The following is a 25,890-nucleotide window of genomic DNA, read 5'->3' on the forward strand; positions in this document are numbered from 1 at the left end:
GGACCCACGTGGCAATCATTTTGGCTAAGTTCGCCTTGCCCAATGGTGGGATGCCACGTCTGAGAATGAGTGACACATCAAGCCACTGATGGCCTTGTCCGAGCTGCTTGGGTGGTAGACTGTCGTTGTAGTCTGGCGTCTTCTGGAGCCACCAACGACTGTGATGGAGAGAGGAAGAGGATCACCAACTCTCAATCCTAAGGCCATGTTTGACATACATATAGATATCAATTTTTAACTAAATATGGTATTAAAATATAAATAAATAAATATCTTATCCTAATGGAAGTTGGAACTCAACATTTGAGCTGCGACCTACGAATGGTAGTAGTAGTACCATGTCGGGCTCAGGGTATGTAGCAGCTTGGGTTTAATTTTGGTAAGTGTTGAAAGCACCTGTTAAGGTAAAAACTAATGTTTGTGGGTCGGGTGGACAAGCCACGTAGCTTAAAATTAATTATGACAATTTTGATTGCATTGGATAATTGTGGATGTTGGTTTTAGAATCATTTTGAAGTGAATTTAAAGTTAGGTTAAAATTAATAGTGACAATGTTGATTGTAGTGGATAATTGTCCATGTTTGTTGGCTTTAGAATCATTTTGAAGTGAATTTAAAATTAATAATGACAATGTTGATTGTTCGATTTTTTTTTTCTTTTAGTTATGTTTGATTCTCGAAAAATACTAAAGAAAGAAAAATGATTTTTTCATATTCAATTGTCCTATAAAAAATATCGAAGAAAATAAAATATAATTAAAATTTTATGTATTTTAAAATTATTTAATTTTTATATTGATGAATTAAAATAAATAAAATGAGTTTGAAGTAATAAAAAAAATACTTTATCAACTTTTAATTTATTATTTTATTTTATTTTTATATTTTCTTTCTCTTGTATTTTTTTTTTCAAATTTGACGGAATAAACATAGCCTTTAATTATTAATATCTGTGCTAGGCCCAAGGTCACTGAAAAGCCGACTGGGCTTCAACGTGGGCTAAAGCTCGGCCCAATTAATTATTTCAATCATCTACTGATCTACATGATGAGATCAAATTTAATCGAACGGCCCGGAACTCTGTACACACCGGGTTCTTGCTTCTCCGAATAAACCCAGACCTTCGCTTTTCTCCTCTTTCCAAAACCTTCCAAGAACCTCACGGGCCCTACTAATCAACCCAGCCGCCGTTGACTTTTTCTCCGGCAGTGCTCTCAGGTGATTGCTCTTGAACTGTGTATTGCTGATCTGGGGAAATTTGAATCGACGTTTTTGATGGGTCTCCTACTTTTTTCTTTTCCTTGCAATCTGTGGCCAAGATAATTAATCATAGGGTTAGAAGCTGGCTTTATTTCATGTGGGTCCAGTCTGTATTTCTTGATGCATTTTCATGGATATTCAAAACTCAGTAACTAAATTGGATTTTTCTAATGTGGGTTTTGTTTTTGTTGATTCTCTAGGGTTTTTTTAATTCTGTATTGAAGTGGGTGTAATGCAATAGTGAATGATTTTAGTCAAATTCATCTTTGGGGTAGTCAGAATAACTTTTGGGTCACAAGCCATTGTTATAGAGAGTGATTGCAGCGCGTACTTAATGCATACAGTGAACTATCTTCCGTACAAAGCTTGAGAAAAAAAAGAAGGAAAATAGATGTATGCTGGACCAAAATGACAAATATACATGTAGAGTTCAAATGGTCAGAACATAATGATCCATTAATGACCCAACATTTTTTCTTATATTCAAATCTGGTTCATCATTCTGTTCGTTTATTGATTAGAGTTCTGGGCTTGTTGAGGTGGGTGGGCATAGTTGAACATAGCCTTTGCTGGAAAAGATGGGAGGAGCAATGGATCCCCTACTTTCACCTGCATTTTCGAAACCTCATGTCTTACTCCATGCTTTGATAATGCTTTTACCCCGTTTTCTTGATAGGCAATTCACACCTTTTTAATATGTGTGGGTGTGCGTATTTGCTTATGTATCTAAAAAAGAAAAAAGAGAAAAAAAGAAATTATCAGCATTATTTCAATATGAACCATAACCACAGTTACATGTAGGGTTTCCTTTTTCAACTATACATGCAGCTTTCTCTGATTTTAATAAGAATTTCAGAACTCAAATTAACTTATGAAATCTAGTACAGAGGTTTGTGGAATGAGAGGCACCAAGAACCTGATTGATGATGTGACAACCTTTTCTGATCTACCTATTGTCTTATGTGTTAGTTTCCTTGATATCCTTATGAATTGGAAGCCACTTGATCTTCATACTAATTCTCTCTTTGACTAGGTATGTGGTGCAAGTTCCAAAAAATACCATAATTTGTCTGTAAATCACTTTGGAAGGCCTCATTTGTGGCTTGACGAATTCATAAGAATTTGCACTCGTTGCCTTTTGATTTTTCCTGGAGATTCCTTGAACTTCTGTTTGCCACCTCACTTTGACCTGACCTGACCTTTTTTAGTGTTGATGACCACCTCAATGACCACCTCAATTTAGCAATTTTTTTATAGAATGGTAAGGTATACTATAATTTGACACGATTTTTATATATTTTTTTCATGTTGTTTTATTATTTTAGTTTTCTTTAAACAATCTAAACCATGTTGTTCTTGGTACAAAATATATATTTTTTAGCAGAAACAAACACATTTTCATTAAAAATGAAAGTACAAGAGAAGGATGAGAAATCCTTCCCTACTTTGATTAAAACAGAGGGAAATAAATACTCCCCAAGAACATGAAAGAAATTCGACATTGCTATTTTAACCCTTTGTATTTACATGTCCATATCCAATCAAGTTGAAATGTGTTGAGAGGAATGCCCAAGAAATTTGTAGTAGTAGAGGCCCAAAAAAGTTAATAGAAGTAGACTAGATCCCATATTGTTTTAGTAGACCTACCTATCAAAAAAAAAATCGTTTAGGTAGATCTCTACTTGTCCTCAAAGATCCTTGCATTTCTTGGTACAAAATTTTGGGGCTGGGATTATTTTGGTAGACCTCCGCTTTTGGTAACCTGATGATAGAAATTTAGATTGTAACTGTTTGAAAGGTTTTCTGCAAATCGTTCACAGGGGCTGATTTTGCTGCATTTGTAGGATTTCCCCCTTTTCCTCTTGGCCTTGCTGGGTGGCATAAGAAATTTGAGAAAACCAGGTTTAGTTCTTCAGTTAGTTTTGTGTGCCTAACTTCTTATACATTCTGGTTCAAAATTTCATCATCTTCATCATTTTGAGATTCTGTACAGAAGTTTGAAGTGCTGGGCTTCTCTTTATAGATGTATTTGATCTTGTTTACAGTGTTTCATACCATATACTGGTTTATGCACCCAATTTCACTGGAGAAACAACATAACCTTTTAGGGTTTAATTTGGGACATGGGAGCCAAATTAAAACTGCTCTTATGACTCCTGCTTGCATCAAGGTGGGAAGGTAGTGAATGATGCTCTTAAAGTATTCGAAGAAAGTTGCATTTTAGGTACTATTCCTAACTGTGCAAATACCATGCCACCTGTAGAGTTTCTGAGAGCAATAAAATAACACATTCTGTTGCATGGATGGTATTAACGTACAAAATTGGACCCTTCATCTGGGAAATATTGTTAGGGTAGTGATCAGATTTTCTTCAGGTGCATGTATCTCGCATGTTTTCTAGCATCTTTGTTTTGTTCTATGCCTAGTTATTTGGAGTGATAAGTCAAACAGCTTACATTCTTTTTAGAGCTTAAATTTTCCTACCTATTTACATTCTCAGCTCTTCCAGATTGTTTAGTTAATATGTATGCACTTGGTATTCAAGTCTCCAGTTGCTGAATTTTTTAATATTATTTTCCTCTTAAACTTTTTAATATTATTTTCCTCTTAAACTTTTTAATATTATTTTCCTCTTTCATTTCAACAGCAGCTGAGATATGACACATTTTATTGTGTCATTAAACTGATGGATGGTGATTACAAAAAGTTTGGAAAGGGTAAGATGTTTAGGATATGAGTGGCTTATTTAATAGATTATTTGGCTGTGCAGTTGAAGTTTGTTTGACCATAGAAAAGATGTGGCATAAGCGCATGATATTTGATCTCTGAGGTTTTAGATGGCAACCTGTTTATTAATTAGTTCATTTATTTATTTTGATATTAGTAAATAGATTGTCAAGGCATATGGATACAATACATATGATACATGGTGCAATGAGACAGATTATTTTGGCAGTTTGTAAGAAAAATCAAATTTGAATTTTTTTCTTAAAAGAAATACTTTAAGGATGATGGGAAGAAAAGGAAGAGATAGAATGATCCCATGTGAAAACACTTCATGCTTGTTATTAAAGGCATAGTTGTTAAAAACTTACAAAACATGATATGATTGATAGGATACATTTCTAATGTAAATCAATTCGTATCATTGGTGCATATCTTACCTAAGTGTATCTTATTATTGACTATTTTTCACAGTTTCTAAGAAAAATCAGATTGGTAAAATTTTTTCTTAAGACAATTATTATATTAATTGTTTAAAACATGCTTTAAGATTGGAAAATAAAATATTGATCATAAAAGTAAAAGAGAAAGGTTAAATATTCTCCACAAAAAGCTACATACTTATAAAATGTACACATGTAGGGCTTGAAACTTACGTAAATGTGTTCTTGCAAGGAATATTTGAGAATTATTATTGGAATGATTTAAATGTTAGCATTGAAATTGATGGTGAAATAAAAATTGTACTTGATGTATTAGGTTGCGTTCGGTTTAGAAAATATTTTGTGGGCCTTGTTTGGTAACTGTTTTCGAAAAAAGTTTTGAAAAACTGTTTTTTAGAATAGCTTTTGAAATTTCTTTTCTAATGTATTGTAAAGCAAATGTTTGTTTGAGATCTTGAAATGTTTTTTTATCAAACATGCCCTTATTATTTTTTTAAAGGACTTACCAATCAAAAAAAAAAAAAAAAAACATGCCCTTATTATTATTTTTTTTTGAAAATATTTTTTTTTCTTTTTTTTTTCTTGAACATGCCATTGGTTAAGAAAAGCCAAAAGTTTTTTCAAAAAATGAAATCTGTAAAATATTGTTTGGTTTTGAGGTTTTATTAATTTACAAAACGGTGAAGAAAAATATGATTAAAATTTTATGTGACACATATGTCATGTTATGAGATATATTATTATAAAAGGTAATATTACTGATTTTTTTTTAGTATTCATATATTGTGATATTATATAATAATATATATATCTATATATATCTATATATATATTGTTATAAACATGCACATTATTTGTGAACTTAGTATTATACTGCATTTTTTCATTATTGTATTTTCTTTACTATATTTTTTTATTTTAAAATGGTATAATAATATATTCTAATATGATTATATTTAATCAACTAAAATAATTAGTTTCTAATTTAAAAATATATCTTCATAGTTTAATAAATAAAATAAAAAGTACTTATATTGTACTTTTAAGGTAATGTTTGATTTCAAATATGCATAAGATCATATTTCATTCATATTAATATTTTTTTTTATATTTTTAACATTCATATTGATTTTATATTGTGGGTTCCACAAGGTCGTTTATGTGATTTTATTCCCTTCTTTGTTTGTAACTTTTTAACTTTTACAAAATGATTTTCACTTTCTCTTAAGAATTTTGAAAATGCCAAATTGGTGGTATAACTTTTTTCATTTTCTGAACTTAGCTTTTAAGAAAATGAAAAGAAAAACACGTCGAAACATAATTTATGTTTGTGCATCTTATGATGAAGCCATGCATTAAACACATTTTATTAAGTTAACATTTTCAAAATTTAAGTGTTAAATGTTATCATCTTTCATGAAATTGGCCACATATTGCTCGTACAATTTAGGTTACCATTATATATGTATTTTATATATTATGCATATTTTTGTGATTTATTTTTTATTACTATAAAGAACTTATGATACATGACATGGAAAAAGAAAAAAGGAAAACGATACATAAAATGATTTGTGTGTTTTCTAGTATGGTTAAAGGCACACGTGAAAGATTGAAGCTTAAGTGTGTGTTGTTGTTTCGAATATTGACCTTGAAGATGATGATAAATGAAGACTTCTATTTGATATATTTTCTTTCCAAATCCTTTTTCCTCCTTGGGGGAGGGAGTGATGATGAGCTTGGAAAGTTAGTACTTTGAAGATGATACATAAACACATACATATCAAAACTAAAACAATATGTGATTGGTTGGAACTTAGAATTAGAAAATGTTATTAAAAATTGAAAATGTTTATTTTGAGGATTTTAGGATGAGTCTATGCAATGAATGTTGGGAATGTGTGTAACTTGTTAAATATTACAACAAGTAATATTTGGGTGGCTTTGCCAATCCACGATAATTATCAATTAGTAATTGGGTGACAATGCCGATTCACAGGAAATTAAATGAGCAAGTTGGGTGGCTATGCCAACCTTCGTCATCATATCAATAGTATTCTTATTTGTGCGGATCTTTCTTACTTGGTCCTTGCATGGTACATAGTGTTTTTGCTTAAGTTTATAGCACTTTGACTGTCGCAATATACTATGTAGTCTTTCTATCTCAAATCCAGTTTCTGAAGAAATCACTTCATCCAAAGCATCTCTTTCGCAACTTCAGTAGCTGCTATGTACTCTGCTTCTATAATAGATAATGAAACACACTTTTGTAACTTTACCTGCCATGATGTAGCTCCTTGTGCAAATGTAAATAAGTGCCCAAAAGTAGATTTTCTACTATCTAGGTCTCCAACCATATCAGAATCTGTATACCCTTCAAGAAATGGTTTTGATCACTCAAAGCTTAGACATATCTTTGAGGTTCCCCTGAGATATTTGATCATCCATTTCACCGGTTCTCAATGTGTCTTATCGGGATTTGCTAGAAATCTACTCACGACTCTTACTACATGAGAAATATCTAGACGTGTGCACACCATAGCATACATCAAACTTCCAATTGTCGATGAATACAAAATGACTGACATTTCATCTTTTTTTTTCTTTGTAGATGGACAAGACTTCTTGCTTGATTTGAAATGCCCAACAAGTGGAATAGAGACTGGCTTCGAATATTTCATATTGAACCTTTCTAGCATTCATTCAATATATCTCTCCTGTGATAACCACAACTTGCCTGCCTTCTTATCTCGTAGGATCTCCATCTCCAAGATATGCTTTGCAATACCCAAATCTTTCATGTCAACTGTCTTTGACAATTTCCTTTTTAGTTTCCGGATTATGTCTGCATCTTGTCCTACAATCAACATATCATCAACATATAATAAGAGAATGATGAATTTACCATAAGGGAATCTTCGAACATATACACATGGATCTGCAACTGTTCTCTTGTACTCTTGACTCATCATGAAAGAGTCAAATTTCTTGTACCATTGTTGTGGTGCCTATTTTAGTCCATACAGACTTTTCCTTAACCTACAGATCATGTTCTCCTTCCCTTTAGCCTTGAAGCCTTTTGGTTGCTCCATAAAAATCTCTTCATCAAGATCAGCATGCAGAAATGCAGTCTTTACGTCAAGTTGCTCCAATTCGAGATTCATACTTGCTACTAATCCAAGCATAACTCGAATTGAACATATTTTCACAACAGGTGAAAATATTTCATCAAAGTCAATACCTTGCTTTTGATCGAATACTTTCACCACTAATTGAGCCTTGTACTTCAGTAGCTTCTTATCGTCTTTCTTTAATTTGAACACCCATTTGTTTTTGAGTGCTTTCCTTCCCTTTGGTAGTTTTTTCAACTCGTATGTATCGTTCTTCCGCAAGGAATTCATCTTTTCTTGCATGGCTTTTATCCAGTAGTCTTTGTCTTTGTGAGACTGCACTTCCTGGAAGCTCTCAGGCTCTCCCTCATTAGTAATTAAAATATACTCAAAACTGGGATACCTTGTAGATGGTCGATGTTCTCTAGTAGTTCGTCTCAATTGAGATCCTTCTTCTGGTGGAGGGGTCTGCTCCTTTTAAGAATGGGTTATACGGTAGCACATTTACATTCTTTTATATTGATTTTCTAAGGTCAAAATATGTGCCATTTCTAGGAAGAGTTTAGTAGATTTTGGTGTCTTATTGCTCTACCTTGGAGTTTGTAGGGTATTTCCCTCTATAAAAAGAATGATGGCAAAACTTTGCCTTTTGGCATATTCTTGGCAGAGATAGTATTAATTCTTATGCTGAGTTCCAGGATTTTAAATCTGGGGGGTCCATCCCATTGATGAGGTTGACATAGGCAGCCATCTTGAGAAACCAAAAACATTTTTTGGTTTCTGTTTTTACTTTTCTCCAAATGCTCCATGCTGCACATCGCCCAAGCCCTTTTTCTAACAAATAAAAATTTGCCTTCTTTTTCTTCTAATAAGAATCTGCCTACATTTCCATCAATGGAGGCCATATTTAGTCTTCAACTGTTACCTATAAATAATAGGTTTCCAGGAATCATTTGGTGATATAGAGAAACTTCCAACCATAGAGAGTTGTGTAGAAAAGTAAGAAAAGAGTGGTGGGTATCATACCAGAGAGAGTGTGAGAGAGAAAAATTAGTGCTCCACAGAGAGAGTATTGAGGGATAAAATTGTGAGGATTGTGAGCATATCCTAGGGTGTGTGAAACTCAAGTAAGGGAAATGCTTGAGTAATATTTTGTCCCAATTTTATCACACAGTGAATTCTTTTCTCGGCTTTACCTTGTTGAGGTTTCCCTCATTTTGAGGGTTTTACCACATAAATTGGGTGTTTTTTTTTCTTGCCACTTTATTTTCTTTTGTTTGACACAACCATCCAATTGCACTTTTATTTTATGTGGATTGGCACTACCACCCATTTACTCATTTAAATTTCTGAAGGTTAGCATAGCCACCCAACTGCTTATTTAAATTTCTGAAAGTTGGCATGGCCACCCAACTTGCTCATTTAATTTCCTGTAAATTGGCATTGCCACCCAATTACTAATTGATAATTATTATGGATTGACAAAGCCACCCAAATGTTACTTCTTGTAATATTTAACAGGTCACACGCATTCCCAACAAAATCTACCCTTTGTTCACCATGTCGGACTCCTGAATTGCATCCTAGAACTAATAGGCTCTGATTTGATGCTTAAGCTGCTGCCTAAGTGGTGAATATTTAAGATTCATGTTTGTATCAGCTTTGATGGCATCTTGGACCCATCGTGCTTAGATTGCTTTGCCTTAAGCTCATCTAAGATTCTTTGCCTCAAGGGGGTTGTAGATGCTCTTTCTAGTCTTTGGGGGATAAGGCTCCTACTAGGCTAGATGGCTTCATTATGGTGTTTTAGTAGTCTTGATGGGACATTGTTGAGCCCAAAGTTATGGGTTCTTTTAGGGAGTGCTTCGTTCAAGGCTCCCCCCAAAAAACTCAAACACCACTTTCTTGGTTTTAATCTTGAACAAAGTTGGTGAAAAAGGATTTTAGGCCCATCAATCTAGTAGGGGGTTTGTACAAGCTTTTAGTTGAAGTGTTGACAAATAAGCTTGAAAAAGTGGTGGGAAAAATGGTTTCAACCTCTCAACATGCCTTTGTAGAGGGTGGATAGATTCTAGAAGCAGTTCTTATTGCTAACGAAGCCATTGACTCTAGATTAAAGAGCTACAATGTGGAGTTTATTTTAAAGGTGGACATCAAGAAGGCATATGATCATGCTAATAAGGCCTTCTTAATTGTGGTTTTGTCTAAAATGGGGTTTGGCTAAAAGTGGATTATATAGATTACTTGGTGCATATCTACGACAAACATTTTTGTTTTGGTAAATGGAATCCCATGTGGCTTCTTTCAAACTCTAGGGCTTGAGGCAAGGTGATCCCTTTTGCCCTTATTTGATCACCTTGGTGATGGAGGCTCTTAGTTGGACATTGAACAGAACCAAAGGGGCTTTATTTTGGCCTTTAAGGTAGGCAAAAGGAGTGGGAGGGGATAAAAGTGTCTCATCCTTTGTTTGCCTGCTACTCTCTCATTCTTTGTGATGCCAATCAAGATCAGTTGAGATATTTGAGTTGGGTCCTTACGTGGTTTGAGCAAATATTTGGATTAAAAATCAATTGGATAAAAGTGAGCTAATCCCTATTAGGGGAGTAGTAATGTGAAGGAATTAGCATTGGTGTTACTGTGCAAAGTTTGGAAGTTGCCCACATCCTATTTGGGTCTCCTTTTAGGAGCTTCTCACAAATCTTTTAGGGCATGAGAGCATGAAGTGGAGGAGGGAGGGAGACTTACTTTGATAAAAAGTATGTATTAAGTCTTTCAACTTATTTCAACTCCTTGTTTGTCATTTTGAGATAGGTCAATTTATAACTTGAGAAGATCCATAAAGATTTCTTTTTGGAAGGTGGCGCATTAGAGAAAAAACCCCATTTGGTTAATTGGATTATTGTTGGCTTGGGAAAACAGGATGTGGGTCTTGGTATTCAACATCTTTCCATGTTAAACAAGGCTTTACTTGGTGAGTGGATATTGAAGGTTTGCAACAGAAAGAGAGTCCCTATAAAAGTAAATCATAATAGGTGAAATTTGGAGAGGAGGAAGGGGGTTGGTGTGCGAGGGGGGTAACGAAGTGTAATGAAATGGGAGTGTGGACTATTAGAAAATGGTAGTTGGTTATTCAAAGCAAGTCTTGTTTCATTATAGGGGATGCAAGAAGGGTAAAATTTTGGAAAGATATTTTGTGCAACAATTTTCCCTTTGAGAAAACCTTTCTGAGTTTATTCTCTATAACTTCAAACAAAGATAGTTTAGGTAGCGAATGTGTGGGGGCTGGGTGGGAAGGGGGTGGTGGGAATCTCCCCTTCTCTAGGTGGTTCAATGATTGGGAACTTGTGGATATATATTTATTTCCTTTGTGATTCAGCAATCCCAAAGTGGATTTTTGATCCCAAAAAAAACAAAAAATCTTCTTTTTAATTTTTGTACCCTTTCAAACATAAATATTATTAAGAGCCTTCTTGTGTGAAAACAAAAAGTTTGTGATGCTGAAATAGACTCTCGATAGATAATAAAAAATTGTGATTGGGAACTTATGGAAGTGGAGGCTTTCTTATGGAAGTCGTATCCCTTGTCCATTAGAAGGGAAGTGGTGGACAAATTGAGTTGGAATGAAACAAAGTGTGGCAATTTCTCAATTAGATTTCTCTATGCATCTTTAACCAAGGGAGTCAGTGAGCCTTTCCCAGCAAGCGTAGTGTGTAGTACGTGAGAACCTACGAAGGTAGGTTTCTTTGCTTGGGAAGCGACTTGAGGCAGACTTCAAGCACTTGATTAGCTCAAAAGGAGGGGGTGGACTTTGTTGAATTGGTTTTTTTTGTGCAAAGTTGAGGAGAAACAATGAACTCCTTTCTACTTCACTCTTTCAAAGCTAGAATGTTGTGATAATTGATATTCTGTCTCTTTGGAGTGGTTTGGGTGATGGACTCTTCCGTAAGAGGAAATCTTTTAGGGTGGCATGACTCTTCCTTAGATAAGAAGCAGATAAAAGCCTTGAGGGCCACTCCATTATGTTTGTTTTGGACTCTTTGGAGGGAAAAGAAAAGGAGGTTGTTAAATGATGTTGAGCATTCAAACCAAACAATCAAATGTGATTTTATGTATACTTTTCATAATTGGGTTAGGTTGTATATAGAGGACCATTCCATGCCTATGATAGATCTTGTAGGTTGGATGTGCTTTAAGTAAGGAAAGGGTGCCTTTTGTTTGTCCTCTTCTTGCTTAGATTAGGCATCTAGTGTATACATTGTGTGTATCTTAGTGTGTCTCCCGTAAGGCTCTTTTAATACTACTTCTCATTTGCCTATCAAAGAAAAAATGACTGTGGAAAATAATTTTTTTTTTAATTGCTTTTAGATTTAAAGGTTTAGGTGAATGTTTTCTTTAAAACATAAAAAACAAAAATGAAGTATAAATAAAAAAAACCCTTTGGTTACATTTGGTTGGTGGGATAGGATGGGATAAGATATGTATATCCTATGATATTATATTCAATAGATATAATATCCTAAGGTAGCATATCCAAATCTAATGGGATATGACGTTCTAGGATATTATATCTAATGGACATGATATTTAAAGGTAGCATATCCAATGAGATATGCTATGCTATGTTATATTTATATTTAGTTTGTGAAATGAATAAAAAATAACGTGGAACATATATTATTTTTCAATGTTTAAATACAAATTATATTATATTCCAATATTTTCTATTTAAAAAAAATGAAATTTCTCTTATGTTTAACAATATTCATGATTAAAATATTTAAACTTTATAACTATTTTTTTTATATTATGTTATTCAATATATAAAAATAATTTACACCTATCAATAGATATATATTAAAAATAATTTATAATATTTTTTATTTTATTTTGAAAAATAAGTAATATAAAAAAAATAAATTTATGATAAATGAGATATGCATATCCTATATCTTAGCATAGGATTAACATATCTCATGTAGAAGGGGTATAAAAAAGAGGATGTATAATATATCCTACTACTTATCCTATCTCATGTTTAGTTGAACATAGAATGAGTTATGTGATGAGACTACTTATTCTATCACATCACCAACCGAACATGGGATAGGATATAATATCTCCTCCTTATCCTATCCCATGCTATATTCAACCAACTAAACATGACCTTTAAAAAGGAAGAAGTGCAAGCAAGATTAAGATATCCATGTCCTTCACAAAAATGAAGTGCCCCAAGGCTAACCATGGTAAACATCTGTTGTCTCCACTGGAAATCACATTATGATTTATTGTGGAAAAGCTGGTATGTTTGGGACCTCTTGCTTTCTTTGTTTGAGAGGCAGTGGGTGTTTCTGTGGACAACTAAAGAGTTACTGGTTGTGTTGACATGAGGAAAAGTGTAGCTAGAAGTTGTAGAGGATGGTCTCTCTTTGCTTGTTTTTTGTGTATGCATGGAGGGCACAATAGAAAGGTATTCAAAGAGGAGGAGCTTTAGAATCAGTTACTGAACTCTTTTCAAGTGGCCTAGGATTCCTTTTGGGTTTATAATCTATCTTTTTGTTTTGGATTTTATTGATTATCTTAGCACGGCCCAAGGTGTGGTAGCCTTCATTGTTTTGTCTAGTGTTTTTTGATGTTTTATCCTTTTTTCTTTTTGTTCCTTTGACACTCTTTCTATACATCTTATGTGCTTGGGTTGCACCACTTTTGGTCTGGTGCTATTTATTGTATTTATTTGCCTGCAAAAAAATGTTCCCTCTGAACTCCTCATGAGTAGCCACATTGAGGGAACAAAGAATCAAATTGAACACAATTTTCATGCTATGAGTAATAAATGAAATCTCTCCTGTGATAGATAATCCTATGTGAACCTGTGAACAATACCTTTGTGGATCTTTCGCTATAGAGTAGCAATGTGAAAAAAGTTCTAAATTTTCCAGCATGAAGTCCAGTCAGCTTCATTTTTTCACTATGTTTTTGAGACTAATATTGATTGAACAGTCACCTATTTCGTGGCTAAACATCAGATTAAAGGGAGAATGCATCAGTCTTTTAGTTTTACTAACTACAGAAGATATCTTGGGCCCAGGTTCTTGTCTCTAATTCCAGTTCAGTAAAGAGACTTCAAACATTGTCACTGTGGGAAGCATTTTTTCCCTTGTGCTTTAGAAATGAGTATTTAGGTGGATCCTTCCCTTTATGCCAATATTTTCTTTTCTTCCCAAGTTTGTTATTGTGGTGTCATAAAATTTGGTTTTCTGTTTCAAGTTTCATAATAAAAAACATGGAAATCTATTATTGTCTCCATGCGGCTTCCAAGTTTATAAAATCTGGTGCTATCTAACAAAAACATGAGATTGTGTTATGGAAGAAAAATTGGTGCTATTGAGCTAACATCTTTTATTTATTTATTGGATAGGAGACCAGAAATCTTCATTCTGGACAGGAGAATCCCAGATCTAGTCTGGGACTTTTTAAGATAATGATATCCTGGCCGACCAAGCTAGGTTTCCTCTATTTATCAATAGAATCTCTCAAAACTTAGAATTTGGAAATCCTGGACACCACAAAAAGACTCTGAAAAGATGCATTTAAATATTTGGAAACAGTGTCTGATTATCAGCATTGATTTCTTATTTTCTCAAGAGATGTTGATTCATAGTAAAAAAGATCATTCAACTACGATAGTAGCCAAGGAAAGCTGAAGGGCTTCAGAATATCTTCAAGTTCCTCAAATTCATATTTAACTTATTCTTTTTAGTTTTTCCTGATTGAAAGGAGTGTCTTTTTATTTTAACCAATTTTCACTATCTGATGTAACTTTTATGCTATCTAAAACGTTTTACATTTTTACATGCTGGCCATTCATTGCTTCTGTGGTTGTCCTTCCTTCATCTGGATTCACTGTGTATTAGAGCTTCACGATTGGAAGATTTCTCGTGAGGTTTAAACCAGTGATATAGCAGTATTAGAGCTTCACCAATCCCTTCTGATCTTGAAATGATCAATTGGGAAGGAGTCTGTAGAAGACAATTACTCTGATATACAAAAACGTAACATCATTGCAGAGAATCATTTGCAAACATTGCCTTTTTTGTTTTCTCCAAGTTATTTATTGACTGATGATTCAACCCTAGATTATTTTGCACAATAATTGAAAAGACAGTCATTATTATTAGTATTTTTTCTTTTTCTAGGAATGTCTAATTTCTTCATCAACTCATTGTTAGCATTTAGATACTTGTTCTTTAGGAAGTCAGCTTTCACTTGATCATTTTGGTTTATGCACAGTTATTGCTTGCAGAACTAAGCAATCTTTCTACAAGGGCCAAAAGGAAGAAGGATTAATATAGGGAACGTACTCTTTTTGAATTGATCTGAATTGCATGGAGGGATCCTTGCCCAACAATTTATAGGCTATTTGTAGCTTGTGTTTTAGAAACATTATATTTATCATTGTTCTCTATCAAGATTTATTGCTATGAATAGACATTTAAAATATCTAAGGTTTCATGCATTCTGACAAGCTACAATTCCAACATTACCTGGTTCTAAATTTGATCCTACACTTTTCATGAATTGAGTTTGATTATTTCTGTATTGTTGCCAACTTTTATAAAATTATGTTGTTTAAGGTTTGCCATAAACTTCTTGAAGTCTGGAAGTTTGCAACATGCAATATTACATTTTCTTGTACAATCCTGCACCCTTATTTTGTATTTACCTATATGGTCTAGAGAGAATTACAGGAGTCCGGGTACCATGAGACATGAAATAGAACCCAAGGGAAGAATGTGGTTTGGCTTTCCTGGACAATCACCCGGATTTGGAGGCAGTGGTTTTATAATCAGTGATTCAATCTTTCCCATGATTTGAGTGGTTTAGATCAAATCTTTCTTGCACAATCACGTGATTGTTGTGCAACCCAACAATCACGGCACTTGTGTATTGAGTCTCTGAGACTGGGCATACACCTTAACCAGCAATATAATGAATTGTTACCAATATCTTTTAGTCTTTACTGTTGGATGTAGAATGGCATTTTGTTGTACTGAAATCATGTGTGCAAAATATTGAAATCTTTTGAGGTTTTGAAAATTTTTTTTTCTTGCTACTGTTTATTTTAGTGAAAACATGAAAGTGTGTTTAGCTGGTCAATTGGAAAAAGAAAAGAAAAGAAGAAAAAAGGGAATGAAAGAAAATGTCAACCAAGATGGAATTGTTTATTATGGTTTCAATTGCCTCATCCTTGATCTTAGGACTTGTTGGAGTGTTAGAATGTTTGATTGGCCTTGATTGCCTTTAGAAGGACTTGCCATAACTGCATGAAGTATATTTCTAAAATCGTGAGAATATATATATATGTTCTATTCTTCTTAGATTATCATAGTTTAAGTGCATTTTATGTAAATTGAGATTTCATTTAATCTTCAGGACCTAGAGAACTCAGTGGTGCGGTTGATCTGATAAATCACTACAAACTTTTGCCTCACCATGAGTTTTTCTGCAAGAGGTCACTTCCTTTGTCAATTTCAGAGACACACTATCTTCGGAGTGTGGTGGGAGACACAGAAATTAGGAAAGGAGAAGGAATGGAATTGGATCAGCTCTTTCACAGTACCTTTTATTTGAGAGAAAGAAATGCAGGCATACATCCATTTGACTTGGATATTCTCAGGGAAGCTTTTCAGATGAGAGAAACAACTCCTGTTGAGCTGTCTTCTGTAAGACACGTAACATTAATCTATTTATTTATCTTTGTTTCTCTTTTATTTTTGATGGATAAAATGCATATGTTCCTAGTTTGCTTTGTGCCACTGTGATTGTCAGATGCATGCAGTGACATATAATTTAAAAATTCTGTGACCTAAGTACTTTTCACGGTGTTGACAGGCTGAAAAGGGTATCCCTACCTGTGTGCCAAAGTCAAAGAATGAGCCTAAAGACAAGGAGAGGAAGCATAAAAAGTCAAAGGACAAGGCTAAAGATCGTAAGAAACATAGACACCATCCCAAGGACAGTAGTAGTGATAAAAACAAGGATAAGTGTAGAATTGGGAACCGGAATTCTGGTATTGAGCAGAAGCAGCAAGACAAGGTTTGAACTGAATTCCTCTTTTTTTTTTTTTTTTTGTCATAGTATAATTCTCTGGCCTATCTTACTCTTTTTCTTGGATGGAAACAGTTTTTTCTGAGTGAGAAATTTCGGGATGAGATTAGCTGAAGAATGGACACTTTTTTGTGCACATCTTCTTATATTAGGCACATGCTACCTACTGGAGTTGGGTAGAACTGTGGAAGCATGACTTAAGCCATCCTGGTTGCTGAACTATAAAATAGTCAACTTCTTTGTTCTCTGTGATTCACATAACTTAGACCTTATTTAGTAAAATAGAAAATAAATACTGAAAAATTTAATGTTCAGTTTTATGGAAGTGTCAACTTTGTTGGTGTCATCTGAAACTTAAGTTTCTAATCTAATCAGATTCTAGATTATGTACACACCTATAATGACAAAAATAGCAACATGGGTGGGTTGATTTGGGATGGGGACCAGCCCAAGTGCAACCCAGCCACACCATGAGTTGAAGGTTGCTGCAGAAGGTTGGGTTCATTGGTTTTGAGCAGATTGATAGATCGGATTTTACCTCATCTACATTTTCTATTAATCAAGTGTATCTGTAACTAAGCTTTATGAAATAGCAGGTTAAGAATACATTGAATAAATATAAAATAACTATTGTCATTATTTTTTATCAGGCAGATAACTAATTATTCATGTAATAGAAATAACTGATATCAATTTGAATTAAATTGCCATGTCGATTATATATTCAAAAAGGTCTGCTCTCATGGTCTGATGGAGCTGATTAGATAGACAGCCGAGATGGATCCATCATTGTTAAAATCTCCATGGTTAAAGATAATTTCTTGCAATTTTGAAATTGTCTTGGGTTTAATCAAATAAAAAATAAAATAAATAAACATCTATATTAAAGATATAGCCATATGATAACCATTCTTAGATGAAGTTGGAATTTCTCCACTTAGTCTTTTCATTTTGTGCTGTTGGGATAGGCTCAACCTTTCCTCACTTGTTCCAATGAATTATAGAATGTGTTGACTGACACATGGATAGACTTAAAAATAGTTATGAATGACTAAGTAATTGTAGAAATTTCTCAATTAATTGAAATAGTAAAGTGGAAACGGAGCAAAGAGCAACATGTAGCCAGTGAAATTCATTACACCAAGAATTGAGTGCAACCACTTATTTTTTGGTTTTAAATAAATAAGACCCTTTACTTCCTACATTAATCCTGACATTTTTTATTGGCCATTTGGGAGGATTTAAAATTAGATTTTCAGATATTAGTGGCACCAATTTAGGTGTACCTCCGATCGTGTTCTGCTGGTTAGCGGAAGCAATTATATAAAACCATGGATCAAACTTTGGTACGGGCATTGATTGAGTCATCATGTTCCCCTCTTAACTATGACTGAATGATGGACTTGAACTTCCATAAACTTTCAAAACATAAGGGTGAAATGGATCCACATTTGGAAACTACCATCTAATCTCTACCTTGGACTTTGAAACCTTGTTGAATTTGAGTCTTGAATTTCAAGATCTTCCTGTATCTTCTATTGATGTTTGCATTCTCAACAGTTATTTTCATTTATTTTTTCAGAAGAGGAAGCATGATGGGAATGGAGATGTTTCATATATTCAAAGCCACCTGAAAACTGAGGTATCAAAGCTAATCGCCATTACTGTCCAGTTGTCTTATGAGCATGTACTTGGGCTCTACTGCACACCATTATCTGCTTCCTTTGCGCTTTTCTTTTGTGACCAGATTTTATTGTGTGCTGTTTCTCATTTGGTTTATAGCCTGATTACACTTTCCTCCAGTTACATCTATGTGAGGTCGTGTGTTATTTCTCATGTGGTTTAGCCTGATTGCTCTTCCGCTATATTTTACCAGCGTAGGAATTCCCAGATCAAAATGGGCATGCAAAGGGAAACAAGATGAAAAGGTTTTGAGTGGGCTCAGCCAGACCTTTTTCTGTACTTTCAGAAGTCTGGTGGAATGATGTTTTCACCCTTTCTGTGGTTTGTGAATCATAATGGTGTGCACATTCCATAAATTAACCATGTGGTTCGAAGGTAACAGTTGCTTTCAACTTGTTTGCCACTTGAACAAGTTCTAGTTCTTGAAATGCAACTACTGACTGTTGGATCACTGGATTTGTAAATAGGACATATATGGAGAAGGCATTTATCCTCTATCCGAGAAACCTTAAAAACCTTTATTTGTGCTGCGGGCTGAACGTTCATACTGTTGAAAGGTTCTTGACAACAAGAAACAGCCCAACTTTGTTGCTTATGATTTGATACACACTAAAGCTATAACCTTGATTTTCCTTTTCACTCTCACATTTTGAAAACGGTTTTGGGCCGGATTGACATCTCCATTTTGCTAAATTTCAACCTATTGCTACTGGTACCAGAGAATGATGGTTTGGTAGTCTCTTATAAACGTATGTTCCGTACAATGGCTTGCGTAGCTTCTTTCCCCCAAGAATTGCAATTTCACTGATCTTTTATTTTTCTTAGTCTATTTTAATTTGGTAACTATTCTTGAAAATAATTTTTTACATCAGAAAATATGGCCTGGTTGATGTTTTCAAAAACTGTTTTCTATTATTGAAAATAAAAAAACACTGAAAACTCGTTTTGCCAATGAGTATTAAGTTGTTTTCTATGTTTTTTGTGTTTTCAAATACCTTGATTTTAGAGAACATCTTAAAGACGTTTTTGCTGTTTTTTACACTATTCAAAGAACAAGAAAAAATGGGATGTTCTCCGTGTTTTCGCCTTAATCTTTCTTTTTCATGGCTGGTTTTCGCCTCCACGGTTCTTCATTCTTCAGTTGAAACGGATGTGTTGCTTTGGTGTGCTCTGGTGTGGAGCAACTGTTATCCAGTGGACCTTGCATGTACTTTTCTCCTTTTTTCTTTTGTCTATCTCTCAGGGAAGATTATCCCTATTAGGATGAAGGAAACACGGGAAATGAAACAAAAAAAAAAACAAAAAAAAAAAAAAATCCAAAACTCACTCATCTTTTCTTGTTCTACACCACCAATAACAAAAACCTCAAAATTCTCCCTCCCTCAATTTTCTCAACAACCCAACAAGACCATACCTAAAAAAATATTGGAGAAAAAAAGAATTGGAGCAAAAAAATAAGAATAATAACAAAAAAAAGGTAAATCAAACAACCGTTTTTTTTTTTTTTTTTTTTTTTTTTTGTGTTAGAATTCAAAAATTTTGGAAACTTCACCCTGTTGATTCCATTTGTTTTTGTGTTTTTCTTTTTGGAGTTGAATTTTTTTAGATTTTAAAGAGGTTGTAGTTATGGGACCGTGGGGGTACCTGGAGTGTTGGGAGAGAAAGTAGAGAGAGAGATCTCTAAAGCCTTGTGCATGGGCATGATGGTTTTGAAGAATAAATATTTTAAAACTATCAAACAATGGCTAACCTTACTGCATATAAGATTTAGGTTGTTCTGTTGAAAGGTGTATTTCATATGGTATTACAAGAATTCCCTTTTCATACATTTTTTTCAAACATGTTTTTTTTTTACATACTTTTTTTTCTTCTTGAAAACAACAAAAATTACTCTTAAAAACTGTTTTCAGAACAGTTTTTAAAAACACTTCCCGCCTTATTTTTCAAATTAAAAAAACATGTGTATCATATGTTTGATAGAAAACAGTTTATGCCAGATTTCCTTCCACCTGCTACCTACTCCCGCCCATAATGGTCCCCAGTGTCATGATTTGGCCCGGTCGACCCGATCACGAGAGTCTGTTTCTCCCGAATGAGCGTATCCCAATCATTATTTGTGCTACCCCCTGGAGGGGTAGCCTTACCATTTGTTGCGGAGTAAAGGCTGTTGGAGGAAGGATTGGAAGATGGGCTACCAATGGTGCAACTTGGAAGGGTTATGTTGGGTTGGGACTTGGGAGTCAATAAGAATCAATCACATTATCTTGTTCAAACGTTGATGCGCTATTAGTCATGGATTCAACACATTACCCACATTTAGAATTTTGACTGTATATTTGAAGTATTGGTGAATATTGGAAGTTTGTCTATTATCGATAAAGAAATAAAAAAAAAATGAAATATCTCACATGCTCAAGATATTTATGTTGGAGTCATGCTTGAGACATGATTTTTTGATGAAATATCATCAATATCGTGATATTTTCATTCTTGATCAAAACACACGTCAAGAAGATGAAGATACAAATATTTTGTTTTTTTATGAAATATATTTTCCAAAATTATATAAATGCTTGTATATTGAACAAAAATATTATAATTTTTTAAAAAATATAGCAATTCAAAAAATAGTTTTGAACTTCAAACGAATTGAAGGAATCAAATTAAAAGTTATTTATTGAAAAAATAGCTTCGATTGAGATTTAATATTGTATTTTTTCAAAAACTAAATTTTAAACACTACATATTTTGAAAGTGGTTTCAAAATTATCATATTTTAATAAATATTTTTCTTTTTAAAGAAAAATGAGATTTTTGTCAAAATTCTTTTAAATTGGTTGTGATGAATGTTTCTCAATCATATAATGCTAGAGATCGAAGAAGGTGCAAACAAGACAATTTTGTCGAATTTATTGAAGTGGTTGAAAACAAATAAAAAAGAAAAAAAAATCCAAAACTCTCTCTCTCTCTCAATAGGGAAGATTATCCCTGTTAGGATCCAAAACAAAAACGTCAAAATTCTCTCTCCCTCAATTTTCTCAACAACCAAACAAGACCCTACCTAAAAAAATATTGGAGAAAAAAAGAATTGGAACAAAAAAAATAAGAATAATAACAAAAAAAAGGTAAATCAAACAACCAATTTTTTGTGTGTTAGAATTAAAAAATTTTGGAAACTTCACCTTATTGATTCCACTTATTTTTGTGTTTTTCTTTTTGGAGTTGAAATTTTTTAGATTTTAAAGAGGTTGTCGTTATGGGACTGTGGGAGTACCTGGAGTGTTGGGAGAGAAAGTAGAGAGAGAGATCTCTAAAGCCTAAGTGGCTGGGTATGAGCATGATGGTGTCGAAGAATAGATATTTTAAAACTATCAAATAAATGTTTTAGAAATATCAAACAAATGGATTTTCATTTAACCTTTTTGCATATAAGATTTGGGTTGTCTTGTTGAAATGTGTATTTCATACGGTATTACAAAAATTCCCTTTTCATACATTTTTTTTTAAATATGGTTTTTTTTTTCTTAAAAACAAAAATTGTTTTTAAAATTCAGTTTTCAAACATACTTTTTTTTTTTCCCTAAAAACAATAAAAATTACTCTTAAAAACTGTTATAAAAAACTGTTTTGAGAACAGTTTTTAAAAACACTTCCCGCCTTATTTTTCAAATTAAAAAAACATGTGTATCATATGTTTGATAGAAAACAGTTTATGGCAGATTTCCTTCCACCTGCTACCTACTCCCGCCCATGATGGTCCCCAATGGTCCCCAGTGTCATGATCTGGCCCGGTCGACCCGATCATGAGAGTCTGTTTCTCCCGAATGAGCGTATCCCAATCATTGTTTGTTCTACCCCCTAACAACCCCCCTAGAGGGGTAGCCTTACCATTTGTTGCGGAGTAAAGGCTGTTGGAGGAAGGATTGGAAGATGGTGCAAGAATACATTTCACATGAAATTTTCCAAAATTTTAAGTATTTTGAGTAACTATTAAAAGGATGGAAGATTCTTGAAAGCTGTTTGGTTTACAAAAAATATAAAGAAAAATATTTTTTTATGTTTGATTTTATTATGAAAGATATGAAAAAAAATTTAAAAAATAAAAAACAAATAAAAATTTATATAATTTTAAATTATTTACTTTTTACATAGAAAAAAGGTAAATAAGTAAAATGAATTTGAATTAGCGTATAAAAATATTAAAAACTTATCAAGTTGTTAAGTGAAGAAACAAAATTGAATGCAATAAAAAATATTTAATGTTTAAGTTCAAAGTTATTAAACTTTTAAGAAACATGCAAAAATCACAAGTAATCATGCGAATATTTATTTAAAATAAAAAAAATCAAAATTAGTACCTACTATATTTTGAAATCATTTGAGAAATTTCACTTGGAAGTTATTAATTCAAAGTTGGTTTTGTCGAACTTTAAACCAATGCCTGAACTAGATTGCGAAAAAGAGTGATTCCTTTTATAATTTGATAGTGAGTTTATAATTAGAGGCAAAATATTGGTCTTTAATAAGTTAAAGGGGTAAAATATTGAGTTTTGAATGTGAAGGGTAAATTATAAAATACACTAAAAATTGAGGAGGTAAAGTGTATGTAACCCTTATTTTTATTATTATTATGAGTCCTATAAATTGGAATAATCTCGAGCATCTAAAAGTTTGGTGGACCTTCCATTTACCATGAATGTGAATTTTTTTGTGCCCTTAAATGTCTATGCTTTTATGGTTCGAAGGCTAAAATTGTCTTAATGTGGTACAATTCCGAAACTTGGCCGTAATTAGCAATTAATAAGCGGGCTACTAATGGTGCAATTGAAATAATCTTGAGTACCTGAAAGTTCGACGTACCTTCTATCTATTTTTTTTTGTTCTTATGTACAATGTATAGGCTTTTATTGTTCCAATGCTAAAATTGTCTTAATGAATGAGCCATTAAAGTTGTAAATTAGTACCAATGGTGGAACTTGGAAGGGTTATGTTGGGTTGGGAGTCAATAAGAATCAATCACATTATCTTGTTCAAACGTTGATGCGCTATTAGTCATGGATTCAACCCATCACCCACATTTAGAATTTTGACTGTATATTTGAAGTATTGGTGCAATATTGGAAGTTTGTCTATTATCGATAAAGAAATAAAAAAATATGATATATCTCTCACATGCTCAAGATATTTATGTTGGAGTCGATACATGATTTTTTGATGAAATATTATCAATATCGTGATATTTTTATCCTTGATCAAAACACACACATCAAGAAGATGAAGATACAAATATTTTGTTTTTTATAAAATGTATTTTCCAAGATTATATAAATGCTTGTATATTGAACAAAAATATTATAATTTTTAAAAAGTATAGCAATTCAAAAAATATTTTTGAACCTCAAGGCATTGAAGGAATCAAATTGAAAGTTATTTATTGAAAAGACAGCTTCAGTTGAGATTTAAAATTATATTTTCAAAAACTAAATTTTACAAAAAAGAAAAAACACTGCATATTTTGAAAATGGATTCAAAATTATCATATTTTAATAAATATTTTTTCTTTTTAAAGAAAAATGAGATTTTTGTCAAAATCCTTTTGTATTTGTTGTGATGAATGCGTCTCAATCATGTAATGCTGACGACCGGAGAAGGTGCAAACAAGATAACAATATGAAAATGTTTTATTTTATCGAATTTATTGAAGTGGTTGAAAACAAATGAGTGAAAGTAGATGAAGTTTATGATACGAGATTGCTTTTTCAAAGCTAAATACAAAACATAATTGAACTGAGACCTTGGGATTGAAATGGATTGCCCTAGCCATTAGACCAAATAAATGAATTAAAATAAGATTATTATAAATAGGCTAATTTTAATTATCTTATTATGTATTTTATCTTATAATTAATTACAAGATAAATATAAATTCATAAATAAAATTATCAATATATATATATATATATATATAAATAAATTTTTTTGTTAAAACAATTTTAATATGTGTATTATTCTTTTTTATAATTTTTATAGAGTTTTTTTCTAATATTTTTATGAGTTATTTTATCAAAGTTTCGTTGATATTTTCCAATATATTCTTACATACCTATAAAATCTAACTATTAATATATCCATGAAAATCGATATTTTCATCTTTAATTTTAATACATATATAGTTGTGACAATAGAAATTTTGATTAATAGATAGAAAAGAATGAAAATTGAAAGGGAAAAAGAGCTGAGTTACTATACAACATAATCAAAATTATGACAACATTTTTTTGGATGAAAATGAATATTGTTTTTCTTATTTTCAATTTCATTTTTAATAAATAATTTCAATATAAATGTCAAATAAAATAATTTTTTCCTTACAATACTCTACCGGTCTCTATTTCAAAATAGTTTATGATATAATCATATTTTGTTCATTTCACATTATTTTGGTATAAAGAAGATGTGACCTTTTTTTATTGATAGTATCTAGGGTCCTACTACGGTATGACAAGATGTTTTGTCTCTAGTATCAATCAACAATTGACTAGTATCACACGGATAACTTTAGTCTCTTCATTTTACGTCGCAGTCTCATTTATTTGTGTACTTGTATCTTAATCTTATTAATTTATGCTTTTATTCAACGATATCACCGTACATATTCATCAATTGAGGTGGAGAGTTGATGCGAATTCAATTCCTTTGTATTTTCCATTACATCTAATTCCTGTCATTTTTATTTAGTGCCTCCCTCTACCATTTTCAAGGTTTCTTTAAAGGCTTTCATAATCATCGTTTTATGAAGTTAATATTTTCAGCATTGTCATGAATGTTCCAACTAACCATTGAATTCTCTTGTGTAAGACAGACTAAAGCCCATCATTTTTCAGTCTTTTCTTTACAAACCTTCACAATCCTCTTTTGTGAAACCTCATTAATTTTCCCAACTAACTCACATCGTTCTAGTTCAATCAAGTTCCAATAAAATTAAAATATATAGCATACTTGCACCAATAAATTATTGACACGTGTATATTAAAAAATAAAAATAAAACATAAAATTATTGACATGTGTATAGTAAAAGAGAAGATAAAAAAAGAAAATATTATTAAAAAAATAAAAAATTTACAACTCTCTCTCTTCTTTTTTTTTTTTTTTTTTTTTTTTTTTTTAAAGAACTTGAAATAAAACAATCAATTCAAAGAAAAATTAATAACATATGTTTTATTTAACACTTATCAAAATTTAGTAGATTCTAATGCACGTACACAATAAGGAGAATAAAATGTTAAAAGATTTAAATTATTTAAAAGATATAAGTGAAATATAAAAAAAAAACATTTTGTTATTAAAGTTGTTAGAAAAAATGTAAAAAATAGTTAGAAATTTATATAATTTTAAATTATTTAATCTTTATATGAAAAAATTAAAATAAGTTAAATGAATTTGAATTAACATATAAAAATATTAAAAAGTTATTAAAAGGTTATTAAGTTATTAAGTGAAGAAACAAAGTTCAAATGCAATAAAAAACATTTAATTTCTTAATTCAAAGTTGCCAAACTTTGTAG

The 25,890-nt window shown here is 32.3% G+C and overlaps 1 protein-coding gene across 7 annotated transcripts; it reads left to right on the forward strand.

Annotated features, from left to right (window-relative positions):
* The first annotated feature begins 1,077 nt into the window (after window positions 1–1,077).
* LOC117923693 (mediator of RNA polymerase II transcription subunit 19a-like) lies at window positions 1,078–19,042 on the forward strand. 7 transcript variants are annotated; one of them, XR_004652671.1, is made up of 8 exons: window positions 1,079–1,217; window positions 3,907–3,976; window positions 7,038–7,178; window positions 15,967–16,256; window positions 16,426–16,629; window positions 18,224–18,283; window positions 18,518–18,699; window positions 18,792–19,042. XR_004652671.1 is itself a non-coding variant. In XM_034842106.1 (7 exons), the coding sequence occupies exons 2-7, from the start codon at window positions 3,946–3,948 to the stop codon at window positions 18,563–18,565; spliced, it is 774 nt and encodes a 257-aa protein (XP_034697997.1). In that variant the 5' UTR covers window positions 1,078–1,217; window positions 3,910–3,945; the 3' UTR covers window positions 18,566–19,042. The 7 variants fall into 7 exon arrangements, 6 of the variants coding, with proteins under 6 accessions (XP_034697997.1, XP_034697995.1, XP_034697999.1 ...); XM_034842106.1 differs by having other exon boundaries at window positions 1,078–1,217; window positions 3,910–3,976; window positions 18,518–19,042; XM_034842104.1 differs by having other exon boundaries at window positions 18,518–19,042.
* Window positions 19,043–25,890: the final 6,848 nt, after the last annotated feature.

Source organism: Vitis riparia, chromosome 10 (assembly GCF_004353265.1).
Source record: "Vitis riparia cultivar Riparia Gloire de Montpellier isolate 1030 chromosome 10, EGFV_Vit.rip_1.0, whole genome shotgun sequence".
Lineage (NCBI taxonomy): Eukaryota > Viridiplantae > Streptophyta > Magnoliopsida > Vitales > Vitaceae > Vitis > Vitis riparia.